At 47.3% G+C, this 23491-nt stretch overlaps 2 protein-coding genes across 3 annotated transcripts; both read left to right on the top strand.

The window, feature by feature from the left end:
- Window positions 1–839: 839 nt before the first annotated feature.
- ZDHHC24 (zDHHC palmitoyltransferase 24) lies at window positions 840–7042 on the top strand. The gene is made up of 4 exons (XM_081174259.1): window positions 840–1135; window positions 2884–3161; window positions 4214–4526; window positions 5489–7042. Exons 1-3 carry the CDS (start codon window positions 855–857, stop codon window positions 4522–4524), a joined length of 870 nt encoding a protein of 289 aa, XP_081030385.1. The 5' UTR covers window positions 840–854; the 3' UTR covers window positions 4525–4526; window positions 5489–7042.
- A 1910-nt stretch (window positions 7043–8952) lies between these two features.
- On the top strand, window positions 8953–23467 carry TSGA10IP (testis specific 10 interacting protein). Of its 2 annotated transcripts, XM_081174121.1 has the most exons (8): window positions 8954–9166; window positions 10797–10958; window positions 13083–13815; window positions 15747–15966; window positions 17156–17323; window positions 18757–18856; window positions 19519–19643; window positions 23299–23467. In XM_081174121.1, exons 1-8 carry the CDS (start codon window positions 9017–9019, stop codon window positions 23342–23344), a joined length of 1704 nt encoding a protein of 567 aa, XP_081030247.1. In that variant the 5' UTR covers window positions 8954–9016; the 3' UTR covers window positions 23345–23467. The 2 variants fall into 2 exon arrangements, with proteins under 2 accessions (XP_081030248.1, XP_081030247.1); XM_081174122.1 differs by lacking the exon at window positions 19519–19643 and having other exon boundaries at window positions 8953–9166.
- The last annotated feature ends 24 nt before the right edge of the window (window positions 23468–23491 follow it).

Genomic DNA, 23491 nt, shown 5'->3' with positions numbered 1-23491 from the left:
CTTCTTCTGTCTCCTCGCCGCCCCCGCCACCACCTGCCCAAGCTGGTGGGAGGGGAGGGGGGCTTCTGGCAAATAAAAGCAGATTAGAGACAGCTAAGTACCAAACGTGAAGGAGGTAATCTAAAGGCTCGATCTGCCACCACTGGCCATTTTCCACTCCATTTGAGCTGCTTGCGGCTGCACGGCTTTGGGGAGGAGTAGTGATGGGGGCGAGAGAAAGAGAAAGGAGCAGTGCGGGGGTGGGTGTGTTCGTGCAAAAGCTCTGAGTTTGATCTGGCAGAGGCAGGAAGCGCTGGATCACTTCAGCCGGCGGCGGCTGGGAGCTTTGGGGCAGACCCGCAGCGAAAGCAGGAGAATCGGCTGTATCTCGGAGTCCCCATTGGGTGCCGTCCGCCCACTGGAGGACCTACTCGCCAGCTCAGTTTCAAAAACCTTGATCTGTGGTATTGACTTTTTTTCTTAATTTTTTTAAAATAACTTTTTTCTTTTTTTAAAAAAAAATTATTTTTTTAACTGTCCCCGGATTTATTGAAAAAAATCTGGTAACCTTAGGGTAGAGGCCCTTAGATGTATGGTGTGCAGCAGCTTAAGTTGCTAGTGTTTTGACTCAGTGGGGCTTCTGAGCAGACCTGCTAAATATTAAACAGGCGACTATATTCACATTGCAGCGTAAGTCAATCAAGCGCCCCACTGACAGGAATCGCTGTGAGGTAAACACAGCGCGAGGGCCGCCTCACGTGGCGGATGGATTGGCTAGGCGGCTCGCCAATCACACTCCTAAAGGCGGTCCCCAGAGCCCGCTCGCTCTTTGGATTGGCGGCGAAGACTTCCTTCGGCGTCGCGCATGCGCCGCTATGGCCGGCAGCGGTTGGGAGCGGAGGGTGCTGCCCGTGTGCGTGGGGGCGGCGCTGGTGGGCGCGCTCGCCCTGGAGGTGGTCGCGGTGCTGCTGCTTCGGCAACGCGGAGGCGGCGGCGAGCGCGGGAGCGAGGCCCCTAGGACGGAAGCATTCCCATTTGTGTCGCTGGCATCGCTGCTTTTCCTGCTGGGGAACGTGCTCGAGAACGCGCGCCGTTTCGTCACCGCCTCGCCCAGCACGCGCGGCGTTATGCTGGCGGGGGCGGGGCAAGGATGGGAGTGAGTTGGGGGGGGCTTCGGCGGACGGCAGCCAATCAGAGAAGGGCGTGGGAGTGTGGAGGCGGGGCTTGGGGAAGTGGCGGGAAAAGGACTGGGAAGTCGTTTTTTGTTAGGTTAGGGCAGGCTTCCTCAACCTTGGCCTTCCAGATGTTTTGAGACTACAGTTCCCAGCATCCCTGACTACTGGTCCTGCTAGCTAGGGATCATGGGAGTTGTAGGCCAAAAACATCTGGATGGTCGAGTTTGAGGAAGCCTGGGCTAGGGAAAGCGCCTTGGCCTGACATGTTCAGAGGCACTCTTCTCATTGGATTTTATTTTTTCAAAGCTCTTTTTTGTCAAGAGGAGGAAAAGCCCTGAGGAGAGCAACAGCACCCGTGAGGCCTAGCTAAAAGCTTGGGGTACCTTAAAGGGAAAGGAATTGAGGAGAAATCACAGCTGTCAGGCAGGAGGTCCCATCTCTGGGGCCATTACTTAAAAAGGGAACCAGGTAGCAGATAATGGGAAAGGCCCCTGAGAATTTCAGGGTAGACAACTCTGTGTTAGATGCTCTGCCAGAGTAAACAGTACTGAACCAGATGTTTTACCTGGCAGGCTTGCAGCACGGTTTTTTTGTTTTAGTTTTTTTGTAAGCAAGACCCTGCTTTGTTAAGATGATGGAGGCAAGTGTTAGAGAGAGAGAAATACCAAGGGGAATTTAGAGAAATGGATTTAATATGTAAGATTAAAAAATGAATGAGTATGCTGTACAAACGAAAAAGGAATATTGTAAATGAATTCCTCAGTGGCCACAAGGAAATGGGTATTTACTGCAGCAGCACTTACATTGTGCAGTTCATTGCATTTGTATGCTAGGGAGGTTTCTGTGCCTGATTTTAGATGCCAGGTTAAAGCATTATTATTTACAAGAGCTTAACCTGTCATGTGACCTATTTTTATGTTCTTCTGATATTTGCCTCTTTGTTTATCTTTGAACTTCGTCTCTTAGGTTGATTTTATTAAGTATGCTGCCTTGAGAAGGTTTTGTTCTTAATAGGTCAATGCAGAAATTAACATATAAACAATTAAAAGCATATCAGGTAGAAATAAATGGGAGTACTGTAATCCCCATTGAATTTAGTAGAACTTAATTTATGGTTAGGGGGAAAGGCATACTGCCTTTAAAAAAAATAGTTACCCCCTTCAATGTATTTAATTGTTTTATCAGTTTTATGCTCCACCTTTCAATCAGTTGCTCAGGGTGACTTATAACTGGTTGAAAGAATACTCCCTCACATATCTGTGCCCACAACCTAGCAGCCTTTAATCCTCTGGCTGCTCAACAGTCCCAGGGAAGCCTGCATTTGGAGCAGAGTGTTATTTCCTCCAATGGAGGAGAGAAGCACCGTCCCCACAGTTGCTCCCTCTGTGGCCAGTGGTTGGAGCTGGGTTCATCTCCCACTTGCTGTGTGATCTTTTCCCCAAGGGACTGAACTGCCAAAAGGCACTTAACCAGAGTTTCTAAGATTAAAAAAGCAACATTGGAAGCCGCCTTATGCCAAGTCAAACCACTAGATTAACCCAGTTTTAAGCAAACTGTTGGGCAATGGTTCATCTGGGATTTAAGCAAGGTTCCCCCCCTCCAGATGCCAGAGATTGAACATGGGTCCATTTGCATGCAAATCATGTCCTCTGCCGCTGGGCTGAGTGAGTGGAGTAAGATGAGCCCAGTAGAAACCTCACTGTCGCTCCTCACTCTCTCTCTCTTTCAGTTACTGCTACTCCTGCCAATCTCACGTGCCTCCCCGCTGCAGCCACTGTTTCTCCTGCAACGTTTGCATCCTGCGGCGTGACCACCATTGCACTTTGCTTGGCCAGTGCTTGGGATACCAGAACTACCGCTACTTCCTTTGCCTGCTGCTACATGGCTCTGTCGCCTTGCTGTACGGCTGCGTGATCAATGCTGATGTGGTCCTATCACTGCTCCAGGAGGGCACCTCTGTCCAGGCGATGCTGCTGCTACTGCTTCCCTGGCTTATGTTACTGATGGGTAAGATTCATTGGCGCAGTACAGACTCCATCACAGCCCTACAGTTGCATGCTGGAAACCGACGAAATAGGCCTCTGCACCACTCTTAATAGTACCAGCCCTGCTTTTGAGAGTACAGGCGACTCCCCTCTTACGCGGGGGTGACGTTCCAGCGCCCCACACGCATACAGGAAAATCGTGTAAGTGGGGAGTGCCCCCTAAACACCCTTGAAATGCCCTTGGAGCCTCTCTCTCTCCAATCCAGATCAAAAATACTGTACCAAAAATATCCGCAACTGGGATTGAAGTTCTGGGGCTTGCAGAAGGCTGGAGGATGCGTGGAAAGGTTGCTGCTGTGCTACCGCATGCACCAGCTGTTAGGCAGAGAGGCTGAGCAGCCTAAACTGTGCCTCTGGTCTCTTTGGGGCTTCCGCTGCCTTTACCTGTCCTCTTCAAGCTCTGGGGAGGGTCTCCTCACGAGCCATGAGGACTCTCCAGCTCTTTTCTTCCATTTCCTGGTATGAATTAAATTACTTAATTATTTCCCAGTGCCACTATACGTGGTTGTAGGTGCACAAGTGGGGGGATGCCTGTATCTGTGGAGAGGGTTTAATTCAAGCCCAGGCTTACCTCAATTGATAGAGGATGAGATACTCAATATCAGGGTCATGGGTTTGAGCCCCACATTGGGCAAAAGATTCCTGCATTGCAGAGGGTTGGACTAGATGGCTCTTGTGGTCCCTTCCAGCTCCACAATTCTATGATTCTACCTGTCCTGGGACCTTCTGCATTCAAAAAAGATACTTTACCACTCAGCAAGGTCCCTTCCTCTAAAGATAAGGCATCCCTGCCGTCAGGCTTACGATATACAAGCCATGGCACAAAAGGAAAGGGCATTGGGAAGTGGGGAGCAAACAGAGGCATTTCTTAGAGAAGGTGAAATGGAAAGATTTTGATGAGAGGCAGAGCCAAAAGTTGCTGGTTTTCCAGCAAAGCAGATGGAGGGGTCCTGGGATCCCATCTTCCTCTCTCTCCTTTTGGTAACTAACGTAGCACTTGGATCTCTCTTGTAGGGCAGGTGAACATCACAATCTTCATCTTTGCTTTTGTGACTGACGTCTGCATTGTTGGCTTCCTCTTCTGCACGGGCTTCCTGCTCTTTCACAGCCTGCTGGCCCTGCGTGGGCAGACGACCAACGAATGGTTCGAAGGAGATCGTCAGTACGACTTGGGCTGGAAAGACAACCTTCGGGAAGTGCTGGGGGATCAGGGACACCTGGTGTGGTTCATGCCTTTCATTGCTTCCCCTTTGCCGGGGGACGGGATCACCTTCCGAACTAAGTGCCCCCGATCTGAGCCACTCCCCAAATCCCGTGACCTCTAAAGGTGGGTTCCAGGGTGCAGGTTGGGGCTATGTATAACATGCACTTCTTATGCAAGGATGACCAGAAAAAAGCAATCAGTGGGCAAAATAATTTCTTTTAACAATAATAATGCTTGTTGTTGTTGTTTAGTCGTGCCCGACTCTTCATGACCCCATAGACCAGAGGTTTGTCCAGCGCTTTCGCATGTTCAAACCACTGCACATAACTTACTTGGTTGTAATCCTTACAGGGTTATTGTAAGGCAGGTTTGGGGGAAAATTTGTAAGCCAGTGGACCCTGGTTTATTTGCTAATGGTGGGGTGTGTTAAAATTTTAGGAAATGGCAGCAGTTCCAAGGCACAATCGCTGCAAGGCCTGTGAGTCTTGGAAGCTCATAACACGCAAGGCTACTTTTCTCAAATCTTCTTTCTCCAGTATTTGATGTAGCCACACACTTGCTCTCTCCCCCACCTTGACTCCAAAAAGAGCTCTTCTTCTGCAATTTACAGGAGCAGCAGAGATACAGTAAAATATTATCTGCAGAAAAATGGTCACTTATGATTACTTTGAAGGAATGCTAATAATGACCCACACACTACTCATCCATTCTGGTTACTTTTTGTTAATCTGAAGAATTTTAACCTGCTCTGCAGCTGAGAAAGGCTCCCAAAGTGGATTGAAAAGATTAATAATAAGATAGCCCTTGTCTTCAAGCTTAAGGCAGTCTTGACATAAAAGAAAAAAAGGGAGGGGAGAGGAGGAAAAAAGAAAACCCAGACACTATTTCTTAGTTATTGTTAGTTATTTCACTTACAAGGTTCTCAAAATGACCCATCTGGAATGGAAAGAGTCTAAGGAGGGGAAGAGCCAGGGATTACTGCATTTCCCAAGAGAACTGATGGTAGCCCTGTTTCTCTTTCTTTCTACTGCAGCCTGATAGCAGTCCATGACAATCTCTCTCTCTCTCTCTTTCTCTCCTTCCAGGTTTCCATTCTGTGTTTTGCAAGGGGAGTCGAGCCCCTGTGAGGGGAGAGCGATTAGCTACACCTCTGCTCTGCTCAAAAGCAGATGAACTGAGAGATGAATTCTCACACGTTTTGCTCCCCTGTCATCAATAGCTTTTTCCTTTTGGGGTTCTGGTGACATATACTTCCATCTGATTTGGTGGCTTTTGGCACACTGGGGATGCTTTTGAGGGGCCCCAAACGGCTCACTTCAGTGGTCTGGAAGGAAGTCTCCATGGGAGCTTAGCCATCCTGCTGGGCTAAGTTCCATCTGGCGGCTGAGGTTGCTGGGACCAAATTTATTCACTGCCTTTCAGATCTGCGTGGTGCTTTTCCACCAGCTTATTTCACTCCACAGCTGTGAAATGTCACACCCCCTTCCTTACTCTCTCAGGCTGGAAGGCACAGGGAGAAGCTAAGAAAAACTAGGCACGAATTGCGGTGGGAACACAACACAAAAGTTTGTAGTAGGTGCGAAGGTTTTACCTGTCACTCTCTTCTTGGCATTTGTGAGTTTGGTATCTCATTGACATAGGGAACTTGCTTCTGCCAAAAGCGAGCAAGAGAGGAGTGAAGGAATTCTGGCGATATTTATCCCTTTCCTTTAGAATTCTGCCAGCCGCCTTGCAATGCTTAGGATCCTTCCACATCTACGCTCTGCTTTTGTGCTTTGGCTGTATTACCCACTGAATCCTTACAAAATGTTGCCTGCCTGGAGGTCTGCACTGCTGTAAGCCCACAAGATGGGGCTGGAGGATCAAAGAGACAGGATTCCTGGCCTCTTTTCCAATAATGTTTCCAGTAATGTAGGGTGTATTAAACGGCCTTATTTGGAGTCGGAGAGTTGGTTCACCTAGCCTAGTAGTGACGGCTCTGACGGATAGTGGCACTTTCCAGACCAGCTACATAGATGCTTCAGCTGCAGCTGCTGAGGATTGAACCTGGGACCTTATGCATGCAAAACAGGGCTCTGCCATTGAGCTTCTGGATGATGGAGGCACTCCCAGTGCCCTGAGAGGTGGAGTGTCAGGGCATTCTTTGCAGGAGATGGTGGTTTGGAGGCTTAAGGCATCTCATTTGATGCTGAGCAGGCATTGCAGGTTGGCAGCATTAGACAGAAACAGTACTGTTCCTTCTTATGGATCTATTCTGCTTCCCTGAATCGCAACAGTTTTGAGAGGACAGCGGAAAGGCAATGATGGAAATTCGAGCTGCATTCCAGAAAAGTTGTCAGTCCACACTGCTTGTAGGTGGTTTTAATTTCTAGGTACTTTCAATAGTAAACCAGCCACCAGTGCAAACAGCCCCCCAGAGAGGAGGGCAAGAATGCCGGGCTCTTGAGATGCCCACCTTTCCTTGTGGCCATGAGTAATGGAGATGTGGGTTTTAATCCTGTTTTAGCTGTGAGTTCCTTGGTTTAGTTTGGGGAAAGCTGCTATTCTCTTCTGTTTCAGCTTTTCATCTGACATTGGGCCTACCTTTAGATGTAAATGCACCTTTTTACATTAAAATGCTATTTAAAATGACAACACAATTATCTTGTGACTACAGTTATTTTTATATACATATAAATACATAAACACACTCAAATGGCATTGCCTTGATTGAAAGGTTCATCTAAGCTCAGAGATGGGAACCTGTTGTCTTTCAGATGTTGGATTCTATAACTCCCATCAGCTCCAGCCAGCATGGCTAATGTCAGGAATGATGGGAGTTGTAGTACAGCAGCGTCGGGGGGGGGGGGCTCGGGTTCTCCACCCCCAATCTAACTCCACACACTGTTTCCAGAAGTGGCCAGCTACATTACAGTGATTGAGAACAGTGCTTCTCAGACGGTGTGGAAGCCAAGAACCCCGGTATATTACTTCTGCCACATCTAGTCGCTCGAAGGCTGTTGCAAACAGGCTCTGGGGTGGAAAGGCAAGCTTTAAATGAAAGCCCAACATGGGTTGCCATAGACCGGGAAAGCTTTGCCATAATAATTCATGTGTTGGTTACTTCAAGACTGGATTACCGCAATGCGCTCCATGTGGGAGCTTCCCTTGCACTTGATCTGGAAGCTGCAGGTCGTGCAGAATGCCGCAGCACGGCTGCAGCCAGGAGTGAGACCTTGTCAGCCTAGAACGCCTGTGCTCAAGAGATCTGCGCTACTTGCCGATTTGCTACTAAGCCAAGTTCAATGTGTTATTATCACTATATAAAGCCTTGAACAACTTGGGACCAGTTTACCTGCGAGATTGCCTTACCTCACATATGCCCAGTTGACCGCTTTGATTGGTGGATTGGCCTACTACAAGTGCCACATAATACCTGTTCTGCATTTGTAAGAACTCGGATCATTTAGTGTCACAGCACCCATTGGAACTCCCTGCTGATTGAGATCAAGCAGGCACCTTCACTTTACTCTTTCTGCTAAAATCATTCCTGTTTAGACAAACCTACCCAGATGCTTAGAAAGTTATCTGTTTTAGTATTTTAATTTCTGTATGTTACAGAGTAGCATACCCTCCAACATTTCTCCGATGAAAATAAAGGTAAAGGTACCCCTTCCTGTACGGGCCAGTCTTGACAGACTCTAGGGTTGTGCGCTCATCTCACTCTAGAGGCCGGGAGCCAGCGCTGTCTGCAGACACTTCCAGGTCACGTGGCCAGCGTGACGAAGCTGCTCTGGCGAGCCAGCACCAGAGCAGCACACGGAAACACCGTTTACCTTCCGCTAGTAAGCGGTCCCTATTTATCTACTTGCACCTGGGGGTGCTTTCGAACTGCTAGGTTGGCAGGCGCTGGGACCGAGCAACGGGAGCGCACCCCGCCGCGGGGATTCAAACCGCCGACCATGCGATCGGCAAGTCCTAGGCGCTGAGGTTTTACCCACAGTGCCACCCACGCCCCGATGAAAATAGGGACATCCTATTCTTTATTTATTTATTATTTTTATTTATTATTATTTATACCCTGCCCATCAGACTGGGTTGCTCCAGTATTAAATATTAAAAAAAGACCTTATAAAGGGCTGCCTTCAGATGTCTTCTAAAGGTTGTATAGGTACTTATCTTCTTGACTCAGAGGTCACAAAACTCCATACCCTCTGATGAAAATAGGGACGTCCTACCATACCCTTCAACATTTTGCTGATGAAAGTAAGGACATCTTAAAGAAAACCAGGACATTCTGGGATCAAATCAGAAACTTGGACAGCTTCTGTAAGTCTGGAACTGTCCCTGGAAAATAGGGACAATAGGAGGGTCTGGAGTGGGGTTGTGCATTTTTCCTGATTTTCCTGTTTTATCTTTTGTAAACCCCTCTGAAGTGGTTTTTGTTTTTGTTTTGTGTTTTTTTACAATCAAGCGGTGTATAACTTTTATGAAATAAATAAAAATGAAAACCCCTGGCTGGGGAGAGCCATGCATTGTTCCGGAAGCTTGCCACTCAGGCTGTTCTGGAAGTAGGCCGGTTGCTGTGGTAACTGGAAAGCTGATGCGTCCCCTTCCATGTTGTCGTGGGCACCATGTTGAACCCTCATCGCCACTCGGTGCTGACCAATGCCTGTGTCAAGCCCTCAGTGGACCCCATTAACCGGATCGCCGGCACCATCTATGAGCCAAAGGGGCGGGTGCGGCTTTTGGGCCTGATCTCGGAGAGCTCCCCTCCACAGCAGGTAGCTTGGAGAGGGCAACGGGGGTTTCTTGCTCCCATACGTGGAGGCCATACTTCTCACACACGAGACAACAAGATTAGCACTGTTTTAATATGCTCCTTCCTTAGGCACTGTACAAAGAAAGAGGTGAAGTCACGGTTTCTCCATCCAGTGATATTTGGTGTGAGGAAAATTTGGCCTTCGTGGTTAAACTACAACGCCCATCAGCCCTAGCAAGCATGGCCAATGGCCTGGGATTATAGATGTCTTAGTTCAGCAATATCAGCATGGCCAAAATGCTTCTGTGCACCTCATATACTTTCCAAGCGTGTTTTCCTTGCTACTGGGGGGGGGGGTCTGCCTCACAGGGACGTGTAAGCCTTTGAAAACGAGAGAGGTAATGTGAATGTGTGCACCAAGGCCACAACAACTGCCACGTGCGGCCATGCCACTGGCATGTAGCCCCCAGACACCCACCCATTGCTGCTTGTGGCCCTTGGAAGCCAGAGGATTGCCTGGTCCTAGCCAGAGAGTGATGGGGCCCAGGTGAATGATGGGAAATTCTCAGTCGGTCTGCACGGGAATCATTGTTCCCCTTGGACTTGATCTTGTAACTTGTATCAGAAGTTGTATGGTGGGGAGGGAAAGGGTGCAGAATGCAAGTGAACACACATGTCTAAATATCTCTATTTTTAAGCCTCAGTTTCACAGTGTGCCAGGCAGTAAATCGCACAGTTCAAAGCAAAAGCACGATACACATTGCTTAATTTACTTTGAAATGTGGTAATGCAGTCCCTGCTGCAATTAGGGCATGCTGAATTTGTCAGCTTACCAATTCCCAAAAGGAGAGGCGCTAAAAAGTTGTAACATGGCTTGGGAATTCAAAATATATTGCTTGGTTATATTGATTTAATTTAGTTTTGGTAAAATGGTATGTAAAATGTGTGTAAAATTGCATAGAAATCATGACAAATGATTGCCAAGTACTTGCAGTTGTATATTATATATTAATATTGTTTTCATTTATTATTATTATTTAGCATGACTGACATTTTCAAAAGGTAAAATTAAAATTCATTGGTTTTCCTAAAGCAATTTATTCTATGCTTCTTCATAAAATGTAGACTTACCAAGCTAAATGTTGTCCAATCACAAAAATAATAGCAGATTTGAATTCCTCACACCCAAAAAGGTATTTTTAAGGCTCCTCACTGAAGAAGTTAACAAGAAATAAGTTCCACCCTGTAAAATGATATATCCTACTGCTGTATTTAGGAGGCCTCATTCTGCTGAGTGGGGTCCTGGGCATTTGCCCCAAAGTCCTGCCCGGATGGTACCACTAGAATCACTGCAGTCATTCTAGTGGTAAAGCAGTGGTAAAACCGCCACTGGAAAAACACTGCATTTTACCAGTGTTTCCTGGCTCCTAGGATTTCGGGTGTGCCCTCAGGCATGACATTCTTGGCTCCTCACCCCAACCTGGAAGAGCAAACTGAGGGATCTTTTATGTTCCAACCGATCTTCTCTGTGCAAAGTGGAAAGTGTGGTTTGCTTTAGACGGTGGGCCCTCTGCTGGGCTCAGGGTCCTGGTGCCCAAATGCATGTCTCTGGAGCCAGCCTTGGTGCTATAAAATGTCTCTGTGTGACTCAGGAGGACTACCTGGATGCTGGTGATGGGATGCTGATCTGCATGAAGCGGGCAAAGAAGAGAGGCCCTCACCCCGCAAGGAAGCCCTGCTGGGAGCCTGAGGAAACAGTCCCAAATGCCAACAGCATCTCAGACATAGACCCAGAGCAAGAACTGAGCAGGCAAGTTGTTGCCGTGGGCTTTAGGGGGATCCCATCCACAGCACACATTTAAAGTATTCCTATACTGCTATAAGGGATGATCTAAACCACTGAGCCTCTATGGGCTTGTCGATCAGAAGGTCGGCGTTTCGAATCCCCGCGACGGGGTGAGCTCCCATTGCTCGGTCCCAGCTCCTGCCAACCTAGCAGTTTGAAAGCATGCCAAAAAAAGTGCAAGTAGATAAATAGGTACCACTCCAGCAGGAAGGTAAACGCCGTTTCCGTGCGCTGCTCTGGTGTCGGTGTTTCGTTGCGCCAGAAGTGGCTTAGTCATGCTGGCCACACAACCCAGAAAAACTGTCTGCGGACAATGCTGGCTCACTTGGCCTGTAAAGCGACATGAGTGCCACAACCCCAGAGTTGTCTGAGACTGGACTTAACTGTCAGGGGTCTCTTTACCTTTACCTTTTTATACTAATATAACAATTGTGGCTTCCCCCAAAGAATCTCGCAACAGTAGTTTGTGAAGGGTGATGTGAGGGGTCTTCTAACAACTCTCAACGCCTTTAATAAGCTACAGTTCCCAGGATTCTTTGGAGGAATCCTAAGTAGGGAATGCACCTCATTTGGAGCAGGATCTGTTTGTGCTTATAATTTTAAAATAAACAACCTGCCCAGTCTGAGGTCTTACAGAGTGGTCAAGTTTTGAAAGGAGCATTTTTACAATTTACACAGTTCAAAGATGGAGTTAACTCTTTATTAGCAAAAACATGATGCCCCAAGACTTGGGGTTGAGTGTCAGGCCTAACAGTCAGAGCAGCACATTGCCAGTGGTCTTCCTCCATGAAAACCAGTTGCTGAGACTATGCCTCCCCACAGCCTTCCCTTCCACTGCAGGGCTTTTTCCAAGCAATCTGAGACTGCGGCTGCAGGCAGCCAACCTACCTCTCCTCCGCCCTTTTCATGCCTCTCTGGGTTCTGGGAAACAAGTGGGGAAGGGAGATTGTCACATCAGGAGGGGGAGACACCTGTGATCCTTCTTCAGCAGGACTCATCTCTGTCTCATCACCTCCCTCCTCCCTGGCTTCTGTTTCTGCCTCTGATTCTGGTCTTCTCTCTGCCACAGACTCTCCCTGCTCACTAAGCCCTGTTACCTCTCCAGCTTCCGTCAGCTCCTCTTCCCAGTCCTCTCCCTCCAACCACTCAGCATTGTCCCATCATCACTCCACAGGCTGTGAGGCTTCTTCTCTGAGTGGTTCCCCTGCTGGTTTTCCCACCATTCCTCTGCACCCAACCAGTCCATGACATAGAATAATAAAATTGTAGAGTTGGAAGGGACCCTGTGGATCATCTAGTCCAACCCCCTGCAACGCAGGAATATGCAGCTGTCCCATACAGGGATCGAACTTGCAACCTTGGCATTATCAGCACCATGCTCCAACCAACTGAGCTATCCAGGTTCACGAGTGAAATGTGCATCAGATGCTGCAATTGTACTGCAGTTCTTTTAAACTCTCTTTGCCACTGAGCCAAAGTCCTTCAATAGGACCTGCTTCCGTGGTTGTGTGACACGCACTAGTGTGATTGGAAAGTAGCAAGATGTGCCCCCCAAAAGAGAATGCCAGTGAAAAACCAGTTGTGATTCTGTGTGCCGTTTTACACTGGAGGAGCAATAAATGGATAGCTCTAAAACAGGGGTCAGCAAACTTTTTCAGCAGGGGGCCGGTCCACTGTCCCTCAGACCTTGTGCGGGGCCGGACTATTTTTTTTTTTGGGGGGGGGGAATGAACAAATTCCTATGCCCCCCAAATAATCCGGAGATGCATTTTAAGTAAAAGCACACATTTTACTCATGTAAAAACACCAGGCAGGCCTCACAAATAACCCAGCAATGCATTTTAAATAAAAGGATACATTCTACTCATGTAAAAACATGCTGATTCCTGGACCGTTGGTGGGCTGGATTTAGAAGGTGATTGGGCCGGATCCTGTCCCCAGGCCTTAGTTTGCCTACCCATGCACTAAAAGCTGCTGGTCTGGAAGTGTTTTGATTATCCAAATCAAAGTTGGGAAGCAGGGTTCCAAAACTGGGAGGTGGGGAGACCAGCTTTGTGTCCAACCTGAGTGTTGCTGCTTCCCCCCTAGGCAGCACCCAGTACCTCCCACTCCAGATGTTAGCAATGCCTCACCAAGCCCTACACCAGTTCCCGCATCTGCCAAGCAATCTCGACCGGGTTCCTTTCCCTTCCACTGGATGTGGGAGAGCATCTCTGTCAACGGCCAGGCCATGTACCAAGACCGGCTCCTGGAGAAATCCAAGAAGAAGAGGTCCCCTCAGACTTCTGTCACCACCTTCCGTGAGCCTCCCTGCACGCCAGAGCCGGGGAACCCGAGAGCCGGCAGCCCTAAAGGCGGCCATTGCTCGAAAGACCCCAAGCCCTCGAATGGCGTCCCTGAGGATCCCTGGCCCACGTGCCAGAAGTGTCACCGCCAGGTGGGCCTGGCTCCCGGGAGCTCCCTCTTGCCTCTCTACTGGAAGATGGACTCCCGGCAGGAGGCTCGGAAACGGCAGATGCGCCAGGAGCGCCGCCGCTGGCTGCAGCTCACCCAGGAGCTGCTGAGCCTGGAGGATCAGGGCCCCAGGAGCAACAAGCGCTTCTCGCTCAAGCGGCTGGAAGAGAAACTCCGAGCGGAGCTCCTCTGCCTGGCCACAGAGCCCGAGGAGCCTGCTCCCCAGAGGGAGGCGAGGAGAGCCAAAGGCCGGGCCCAGACCGACAGGGAAGAGCAGCTGACCTTCCAGCCCACCATCAACCGCAGGATCCCCAATTTCAAGAGTCTCCAGAGGCGCTTCCAAGAGCAACTGGAGCAGAGGAAGGATCAAGGTGGGGAGCAGTCATTCACTGATAATGGGCAAGGTGGGAGGGGGGCGGCATAAGGTCAACATTAAGGATGGTATCCAACTAAGTCCGACTCAGTTGGTCAAGTGAGTTGTTGTTGTTGTTGTTATTATTATAAGGGGGGGAAACCTGCTCCTTTTCCCTTATGGGGTATTCCAGAGCTCATATAGAGTCCTTAAGTGGGTTCCCTATTGGTAGGAGAAATAACAACCAACTAGAGTAAATTGAAAAGCAAAGCGGCTAGCAAGCCTGATCTTTATTCAGGGAACTGTTGCAACAGGGTCCCCACTCACCACACGCAGGAGGGAGAACTCTGAACAATGGTGCGCAAGCCCATATATAGACTTTTGAAATTGCTGCAGAGGAATATTTGACATAACTGAGAGATTCAAAATGGCTTCAGGATTGATCTCCTATACCATTTCAGACACATGGTTCATGTAATTAGATATGTGTGCATTTATGAACATTTAGTCTATATTTGAGACCTTAAAATTCTTATAACATTATTATTACTATTATTACATTTATAACCTGCCTTTCCTCCTAATGTGTGCTTTTTCATTTCTCTCCTCTCCACTCTCTGTTTTCCTTTCTTTGCTTTTTCTCCTTTTTTCTACAGACTGGATTATTAAAGCAATCATTGTCATTTAAAGTTTACTCGTAATCCGATGTATCCTTGTAAATGGTGTAGTTCCTGTTTGGATGTTTGTTTCTATTTCTCTTGTCGTAGTTTTAATAAAAAATATTTTAAATTAATCAATTAATATGCTGCTGTAGCACCCTGCTTGTGGTTAACGCTTAGCTGGAATGAAATATTCAACGCAGCAATAGAGAAATTAAAATAATAATTTATTTGTCAGACAAATAAATGAGAGACACAGTGGTATATGGTTACCAAAGCTCTGCCCACTCCAGCCCTGATGGCCAGCACTTATATTTCCTCAGCCCAGCCCCCTTGCTCCTCCTTTGGCTGCCTCTGTCCAATCAGCCTGGTTGAAATTCCTATTGGCTGTTTGCTAGAACCAATCATAAAAGATACACCCATTTCCTATTACCTTTTATGGGAGACAAAGAGCTATATTTCCTTCTATCCATAAATGGCAGACAAGTAGCCATATATCTTACATTTGCCTCAACAAGGCACCTTAATTATCATATCATCTTTGCCCTATTGCCCTATTGCCCTATTCACTCCAAAACAGATGGCTAAAACAGATGGCTCATGGTTTTAAATTTTTATCTTAAACAGAGATCTTGGGTTCACCTTCTCACACACCATCAATGAAATAAGAATCTAACATAAGAATCTAACATTTCTTACTTTCTAAATCCTTTGCATAATTACATTTAAGCCAATATATTTCATACATAACATATATAGATTTTTAGAAGAAAAGGCCTTTTCAAAGTAAAAAGGAACTTAGTAAAAACAGCTTCAAAACAGCTTCAGAGAGAAGCCTCTTCGGTTTACAACCCCCTTTCAAGCCAGCTGCTGTTCCTATTAGCTCTTGCCCTTTAACCTTAGGAAGATGTGGCTCGAGTCTGATGGGAGGCACATGGTATTTTCTGTTAAACAATAAATTTCACTATTTACCAACTCTTAATTAGTGTTTTTGCAGCTTGATTGTATTCTGTAATTTGTATGGTCAATATGACCTCTGCTCCCAGCCTGTAATTTCTTTTTACAACCCTGAGGTACTGCTATAGATCAGGGGCAAGAAGATAAACAACTGCCAGAGTACTCAGCCAGCTGCTTTATGTCTGGCATGAAACATACAAACATTTGCAAATATATTTTTTAAGCTCATTTTAAAATACAAGTCTTGATCAGATGCCTCACTGCGAAGTGATGATATGCGGGCAGGCGGGTTGGGACAGGTCACGTTAATGCCTCTTTGCTCTCCTCCACCCAGCAAAGCTGACCATCTGTAAGCCTTTCCGACTTCACTCCACGGGCAGCTCCCAGCAATTCTCTGGAGAAGAGGACAAGCAGGACCCAGAAGACCCGTATTACGAGGTCCGGCGGTTGTATGGGGTTCACTGGAGGGCCCATTCTTGCCCGGACTTTGGTCCCCCCATGGTTGCTCCAGTGATGCACACCAAGACCTCTGACAAGCGGCAAGAGGCTAACAGGTAAGCAGGGCACCTGGGGAGGGGGGTGGCGGTTCCAAAGTCTTTGTGCTACTATTTCCTGCAGTCCAATGAGAAAGGCCAGGGGGTTTCTTGGGGGTAGGCTGCAAAATTTTCAGCTAAACATTAAAACAAAGAGCCCCAAATGCTGACTGTTGCTAAGTGAAAGCTGGGGATGGAGGAGAAATTAAATTCATTTTGTGTTTAAAGAGGAACCTAATTCACCATTTCTGAAACAGGAAACAACACTCCCTGCCCCCCTCCCACCTTTGAAATACTCACTTCCCTAAATTTTGCAGTTCACTTCTGCAGCCAAGTAATGTGTACAGAAATGCACACACTAACATACAGCGTACATAAAAATGTCCATCTTGGTGAAAAAAAGACAAAATTGTGATTTATTGGGGAGAATTGCTTTGCAAAAATGTGTATATTAAGCAAAACTGCAAGAAGGTACAGTTGTACCTCGGAAGTCAAACGCCTTGCGAGTCGAATGTTTTGGCTCCCAAATGCCGCAAACCCGGAAGTGAGTATTCTGGATGGTGGACGTTCTTTGGAACCCAAACGTCCAACGCAGGTTCCGATTGGCTGCAGGAGATTCCTGAAGCCTTGGTTTCTAAACATTTTGGAAGTCGAACAGACTTCTGGAACGGATTCCGTTCAACTTCCGAGGTACGACTGTATGTCTATATTAAGGGGGAAAATCATACTAAAACGCTGGTGAATCTTCACGAGGACCCCTTTTTTAAAACAAAAATCACAAACTGATGTGGAAAAATGGAGAACGGAACTTCAGGTAGGAAAAATGAGAGACTGCAATAGACAGAATTGCTCATCCTGTGTTTACTGAGTGTTCATTCATCCAGTCTTTACTGATTGGATTATACCACAGTCAGCATTCATCCAGTACGGCACTCATCCCAGTTTGCTTGCAGAACGTTTACACATCTTCATTATTTGTTGCCCTCACCCTTTGCAATCCATTTCCCCATCGCTTTCCTCCCACCGCTAAAAAGTCGGCCTCCTTTCTAAAAGTGGCTTTGCTGTACTCAGGCGACAGAGCCCTTCAATCCCCTTTAGCCAACCTACATTCCTGGCCTGCACTGGGACACAACGCCAGCCTGCCTGGCGGACCCCTTCACCCTCACTTCCAGAGGTTTCCCCATGCGTGAGGTTGGCCTCTTTTTGTTAGGATGCTCTTGCTGGAGTGGGAGAGGCAGGAACGGAAGGAGAAGCGGCGAGCCGAGCTGCGCAGGGCGAAGGAGCAGCAAGTGCAGCGGGAAGTGGCCAAGTGCTTGGCGACATACCAGACCATGGACCACCCCTCCGTGTCATTGCAGAGAAAACGGGAGATGCTCAGGTAACATGCCGTGAGGTTTCTGCAAAGTCCCTCTGGGCTGTGGGGCAGAACACAGGCTGCATACGCACCATACCTTGAAAGTGTGGGACTCTTAAGGATAGTAGGAAAGGATATATTGATTAAATATTATCCTTCCACGCTAGTGAGTCATGTAGCAGAGCAGATTCCCCCAATATAGCAGTAAGCTAGTTTGCAGATTCGTTTGAATCTCTTTAGTTAAGCAATCTAGTCTCGCTTGCCCAGATTGGATTTTTCCTGGCAAGTCCCCTTTGATCGCTCTTAAAAGAATCAAGACACAAGAGTCTTAAAAGTAACAAGAAGTTTACTCACATTCAGTTCACAGTATAATCCCTGAAGGCAGGCTTTATCTTGAAATTACAGAACAAAGTGTGAGTCCATTGCATATGGAGACTGAGCCCATGTACTGCTGGCTGAGAGCCAGCAGACAGCAAAATACATTAAGAGAAGAAAATGGCATCAAGAGAAAGATGGCTGTGTGACTCCACTTTTATGGAGTCAGCCAGGGTCATGCCCATCTGTCTCGTCACATGCAGGGGGAGGACACTCCAGACCAGCGGAACAGGAAGTTATACTGGCTGGTGTAACATCCCCCTGCCTGTGTCCACTCTAGGGAAACAAGGAATGTTGTATTTGACTGCTCCAATGGATTACATCCCACAAAAAACACATTTGGAGCACATTCGCCGTCCCCAAAGAACCCTGGGAACTGTAGTTTACCCCTCATAGAGCTATAGTGGCCAGGATTCTTGAGGCGGGTGGATGTGCTCTAAAGGTGTACACAGCCTGTTTTCTGGCTTGCGCTCAGCTGCCAACTAGGGTTGTATCGAGGACTGCCAAAATCATTACCCAGCAATCTTCATAAGGCTGGAAGGAGGAATTCTGCTCTTGAGCATGACAGAGGTTTTTGGGAATGTTATGGGTTGTTCAAGGGCACATTCCTGCTGGAGGAAAGTACTTAAGGAGGGCAACAGAGGAGAGCTGCTGAGGGGTGTGGCTTGGGTGAGGGGTGTGGCTTCAGGAGGATCCCGAGGGCCAGGCAGAAAAGCCTGGAGGGCCACATTCCTGGAATATTCTTACAGGCAACAGCTTCCTCCTCCTTTCTGCCGCTACCTGACTTTTAAAATCTAGAGATGCCATTGGGGAGGATCGAACCTGGGTTGCCCAGACAGCTCAGTTGGTAGAGCATCAGATTTATAATCTGAGGGCCATGGGTTCAAGCCCAAAAGATTCATGCATTGCAGGGGGCTGGCCTAGATGACTCTCATGGTCCATTCCAACTCTATGATTCACACAAAGCAGGTGTTCTACTTACTTACAGGGGAAGCAGGCCTGGTTATTTACAGGTTGGGGTAGAGGGATCAGAAGAGGAACAATACAGCAAAAGCCTACCAACCTCTCACTTTGGTGTGCAGGAGGCAGGAGAAGCAGCGCATGGAAGAGTACACATTGCAGCTGCAGGAGATGCAAGACCGCGTGGAGAGCAGACCTTTCTTGTTTGAGAGAGTCATGCAGGTGAAACGGGGGCCAGGGGGCTGGAGGGGAGGGGAGGGGAGGGGAGCTGAGGGGAGGGGAAGCAATGGGTTATATAGCATAGCAGCTTGAATATCCAGTTCAGTGCAAGGAGACACAAGTTTGAGTTGTCCACTCGGCCTTGATTTATCAATGTGGAAAACCTCAAAGCAAAATAATAATTCTAAAAATATTATTTCAAGCACTGATCTCAGGGTTCCCGGGAACAGTATCTTTCAGCCCTACGTAAGCAGGAATGTTCTTAGACTGGCACACCTTGCCACGGAGGGCATTTCGCAAACAGGAGCTGCCACCGAAAAGGCCCTGTCACAGATCAGTGCCAATAAGGCCTCGCCTGCTTTGCTGTGTTTGCTGCCATGGGCACCTTTGGGAGGAAGAGCTGGCTATAAACAGGGACTTCCAGAGGGTAGGTGCTGGCCACACTGAAAGATCAGTTCCTTGCAAGGCGATCCAAGTTGCCTCCTGGCCTTCAAACTGTAAAGGAAAAGACTTGCTGCCTTTGTTCTGGCAGAGCCAGCAAAATGGCAGCAGAGAGAGCGAGAGAGCACAGCGTGTGGCAGTAGGGCCATTTGTACGGGTGTGTTTTTTAAACTACGTTGCCTTTGGCCTGTCTGCGTCTCCACTCAAGCCTCTCTCCCTGCCAGGCCAACGCCCGCCAGGCTGTGGAGCGCCGTTTCTCCCAGGTCCTGGCTGCGCTGGGGATCGACGAAGAAATGCTGTGGAAGCATGCGCTGCGGCAGTCTGCTCGCAAGTCCTCGGGCAAAGCCATGTAAGGAAGGTTGAGAGGAAGAGGGTGGCTGGCCGGAGGCCTTCTCCTTCGTCCCGAGTGAAAACAGATATTTCCCCCTTGTTCATTTGGAAATCATTATGGACACGGGGTCTTTTCTGCATGCCAAGCAAGGGCTCTAGCCCTGTGTTAGAATCATAGAATTGTAGAGTTGGCAGGGATCTCGAGGGTCATCTACGGAAACCCCCTGCAATGCAGCTGTTCCCTAAAGAAGAGGAGCTTATGCACCCAGGATGGCCTGCTGGGACTCCCTAGCGCAGCCGCTCCCAGGCGGACTCACTGTCAGTGCACTCCGCTTGCAAAGAATCGGGAGCTCCATTTAATCTCCAGGTTGTTTATTGGGCACCAAGAAAGAGCAGAACTCGAAGCAATGGCTTCAAGTTACAAGAAATGAAATTCCGACTAAACCTCTGGAAGAACTTTCTGATAGGAAGAGCTATTTGCCAGTGGAATGGACTCTCCTGGAAGGCGGTGGGCTCTCCTCCATCGGAGGTTTTTAAACAGAGGCTCGATTGTCAGGGATTGTTTAGCTGCCACTCCTGCAATTCAGGGGGCTGGACTAGAAGATCCTTGGGGTCCCATCCAACTCTACAGTTCTATGGTTCTATGAAATGCTGGTGTGCCCACTGGGGCCAATGTCAATTGCCAGCTATTGATTTACATATTTTACATGGGCCTGTGCCCTGTAAAGGCCCAGAGGATTATGGAGAGAAGACAGTGGGGTGGCTGCCGCCTCAGCTTTTGCTTTGCAGCACGCATGCCATGGGGTAAGGCAAAGGGATCCTTGCCTGCTGCCACCTGCAAAGCTTATTTGGGTGGCCTGGGTACAGTGGCATAGCGAGGATTGCCAGTGCCTGGGAGCCGCACAGAGTGGGGTTGGGAGGGAGGGAAACAGATAGAGTACTACACATGCACATTCAACTGCCTAACGGCATCTGCATCACCCAGGAGATTGCAGCTGCAGAGATAAGAAGAGTCACTCTGTTGTCTGGAGAGATTACTTCCTGGTTCACATGGAGTAGACATTTTCAATGGAGCTGGGTGTCAGAAGTGTGCAGCTATATTGAGGCAGCACCGGGTGTTGACATTTGGCACCCCTAACAATTTTGCGCCCAGGGCAACTACCACTGTGTCGCCACCCCCCACCCCGCGCTACGCCACTGCCTAGGTGGGACGCGAGGGGTGTGCAGGCATGGAGGTCCCTGGAAAGCCCTTCTTTCAGGAGGCCATGTGTCCTGCTTTGCAGAGGACAGCCCTCTCTCCCCTCTGTTGGAAAAGTTGCATGGTTGATGTCTGGATTAAAAACAGTCCATGCTTTAAGCCAAGGTTGGTTGAAAAAGCTGGGGCCTTGAAAGGTTGCCCATCAAACCTTAGTACCTGGACAGCAGTTCTGGCCTATGTATATACAGTAAACCCTCGGGCTACATTACTCTTGAGTAACATAAACTTTGGGTTGCAAAAGCGGCAAACCCGGAAGTATTTTTCTGGGTTTCGCTGCTCGCGCATGCGCAGAAGCGCTCTGCGCGCCATGTGTGTGCGCAAAAGCAGCGCCTCTGGATATGGATTTTTCAGGGTGTCACAGACCCCCGGAATGAATTAAATTCGTATCCAGAGGGTCCACTGTAGTCAGCATCTGGTTGGACATTGCAAGAACAGAGTGTTGGGTTAGAAGGGCCATTGGCCTGATCCAGCAGCTGGCCCTTTTTGTTCTCATGAGCAGGCACACAGTTCACCTGCTCACTGTCCTATTCCCCACTATGGCGAGGTGTATTGTGTTTCTGTTCACACTACAGAAATTATTTCTGCATGCGAGTTGTTACCTACAAAATTAGCAGATGCAAATTTTATGTGCATCAGCACCCTCTTTCATCTTGGGGTTTTTTTTGTTTTTTTTTAATAATTTTTTTATTGGTTTTTCACAGTTTTTATAGACACAAACAATACACAATACAAACAAACAAACACACGAACAAACATGTATAATTTCATATCCCTTTTTCTTAAACCTTACTTCGCCGACTTCCCCGTACCTCCCCTTTCTACATCCCAATTTCCAAAATTATTTCAGCAAATCCTAACACTTGGTTTTATCAATTTTTTCCCTTATTCTTTTCTTTTACTTAATCTTTTACAGCTGTAGTCCCCTTTTCCCCCCTAAAACCTCGACATTTTAGCACTCATTAATTTTACAATGTTTCTTAAGATAAACTTTGAATTTCTTCCAATCTTCTTCCGCCGTCTCTTTCCCCTGGTCACGGATTCTGCCGGTCATTTCAGCCAGTCCCATATAGTCTATCACCTTCATCTGCCATTCTTCCAGAGTGGGTAGATCTTGAGTCTTCCAATGCTTTGCGATGAGTACTCTTGCTGCTGTGGTGGCGTACATAAAAAAGGTTCTATCTTTCTTTGACACCAATTGGCCGACAATGCCCAAGAGAAAGGCCTCTGGTTTCTTAGGGAAGGTACATTTAAGTACCTTTTTCATGTCATTATACATCATTTCCCAGAAAGCCTTAATCTTCGGGCACGTCCACAAAAGGTGATAAAAAGTACCTTCAGTTTCTTTACATTTCCAACACTTATTATCAGGCAAATGGTAGATTTTTGCTAGCTTGACTGGGGTCATATACCACCTATAAATCATTTTCATAATATTTTCCTTTAAGGCATTACATGCTGTAAATTTCAAACCGGTGGTCCACAACTGTTCCCAGTCAGCAAACATAATGTTATGACCAATGTCCTGTGCCCACTTAATCATTGCTGATTTAACTGTTTCATCTTTTGTATTCCATTTCAGCAACAAGTTATACATTCTAGACAAATTCTTAGCATTGGGTTCTAACAATTCTGTTTCTAATTTTGATTTCTCCACCTGGAAGCCAATTTTCCTGTCTTGTTTATAAACCTCCATTATTTGATAATAATGGAGCCAATCTCGTACTTTGGTCTTCAATTTCTCATGACTCTGTAATTTCAATTTATCACCTCTTGTTCCAAAATTTCCCAATATTTTGGCCATTTAGCCTCCATATTGAGTTTTTTCACAGCTTTAGCCTCCATTGGCGACAGCCATCTTGGAGTTTTATTTTCCAACAAATCTTTATATCTGGTCCAGACATTGTATAATGCTTTCCTAACAATGTGGTTTTTAAAAGCTTTGTGCGCTTTAACCTTATCATACCATAAATATGCATGCCATCCGAATACATTATTAAAACCTTCCAAGTCCAAGATATCTGTGTTCTCAAGGAGCATCCACTCTTTCATCCAGCAAAAAGCTGCTGATTCATAGTAAAGTTTTAAATCCGGCAGGGCAAATTCCCTTCTTTCCTTTGCATCCGTTAAAATCTTAAATTTTATTCTGGGTTTTTTGCCCTGCCAGACAAATTTCGAAATGTCCTTCTGCCACCTCTTGAAACAGTCCATCTTGTCAAGGATTTGCAATGCTTGAAACAAAAATAACATTCTAGGCAATACATTCATCTTTATAACTGCAATTCAGCCTAACAAGGAAAGCTTCAAATTTGACCATATTTCTAAATCTTTTTTAACTTTTTAAAGTTTTTTTTTATTTTTTGGCAATGCACGCCTGATGCCTTGCCCAGGACCTTCTCAGACCTGTGGTGTGTTTCAGGCGTAGGAGGACAGAATCTCCGGAAGATCTCCCAGAATCGACCTGAAAGCAAAGCCTGGCAGGCAGAGAAGAAAGAGAAAGAGAGAGGGAACCTTGCAGCAAGATCTGCACCTTCTGGACCTGTAGTCACGAGGCACCTAGAAATAAAACTAGCTTTGGAGATGAGAAAGACTCAGCCTGCTCTATGAGGGGG

The sequence above is a fragment of the Podarcis bocagei genome, assembly GCF_964188305.1.
Source record: "Podarcis bocagei genome assembly, chromosome: 16".
Classification (NCBI taxonomy): Eukaryota; Metazoa; Chordata; class Lepidosauria; order Squamata; family Lacertidae; genus Podarcis; species Podarcis bocagei.
Note: the sequence above shows the minus strand (reverse complement) of the source record. Positions and strands in the feature narration are given on the sequence as shown.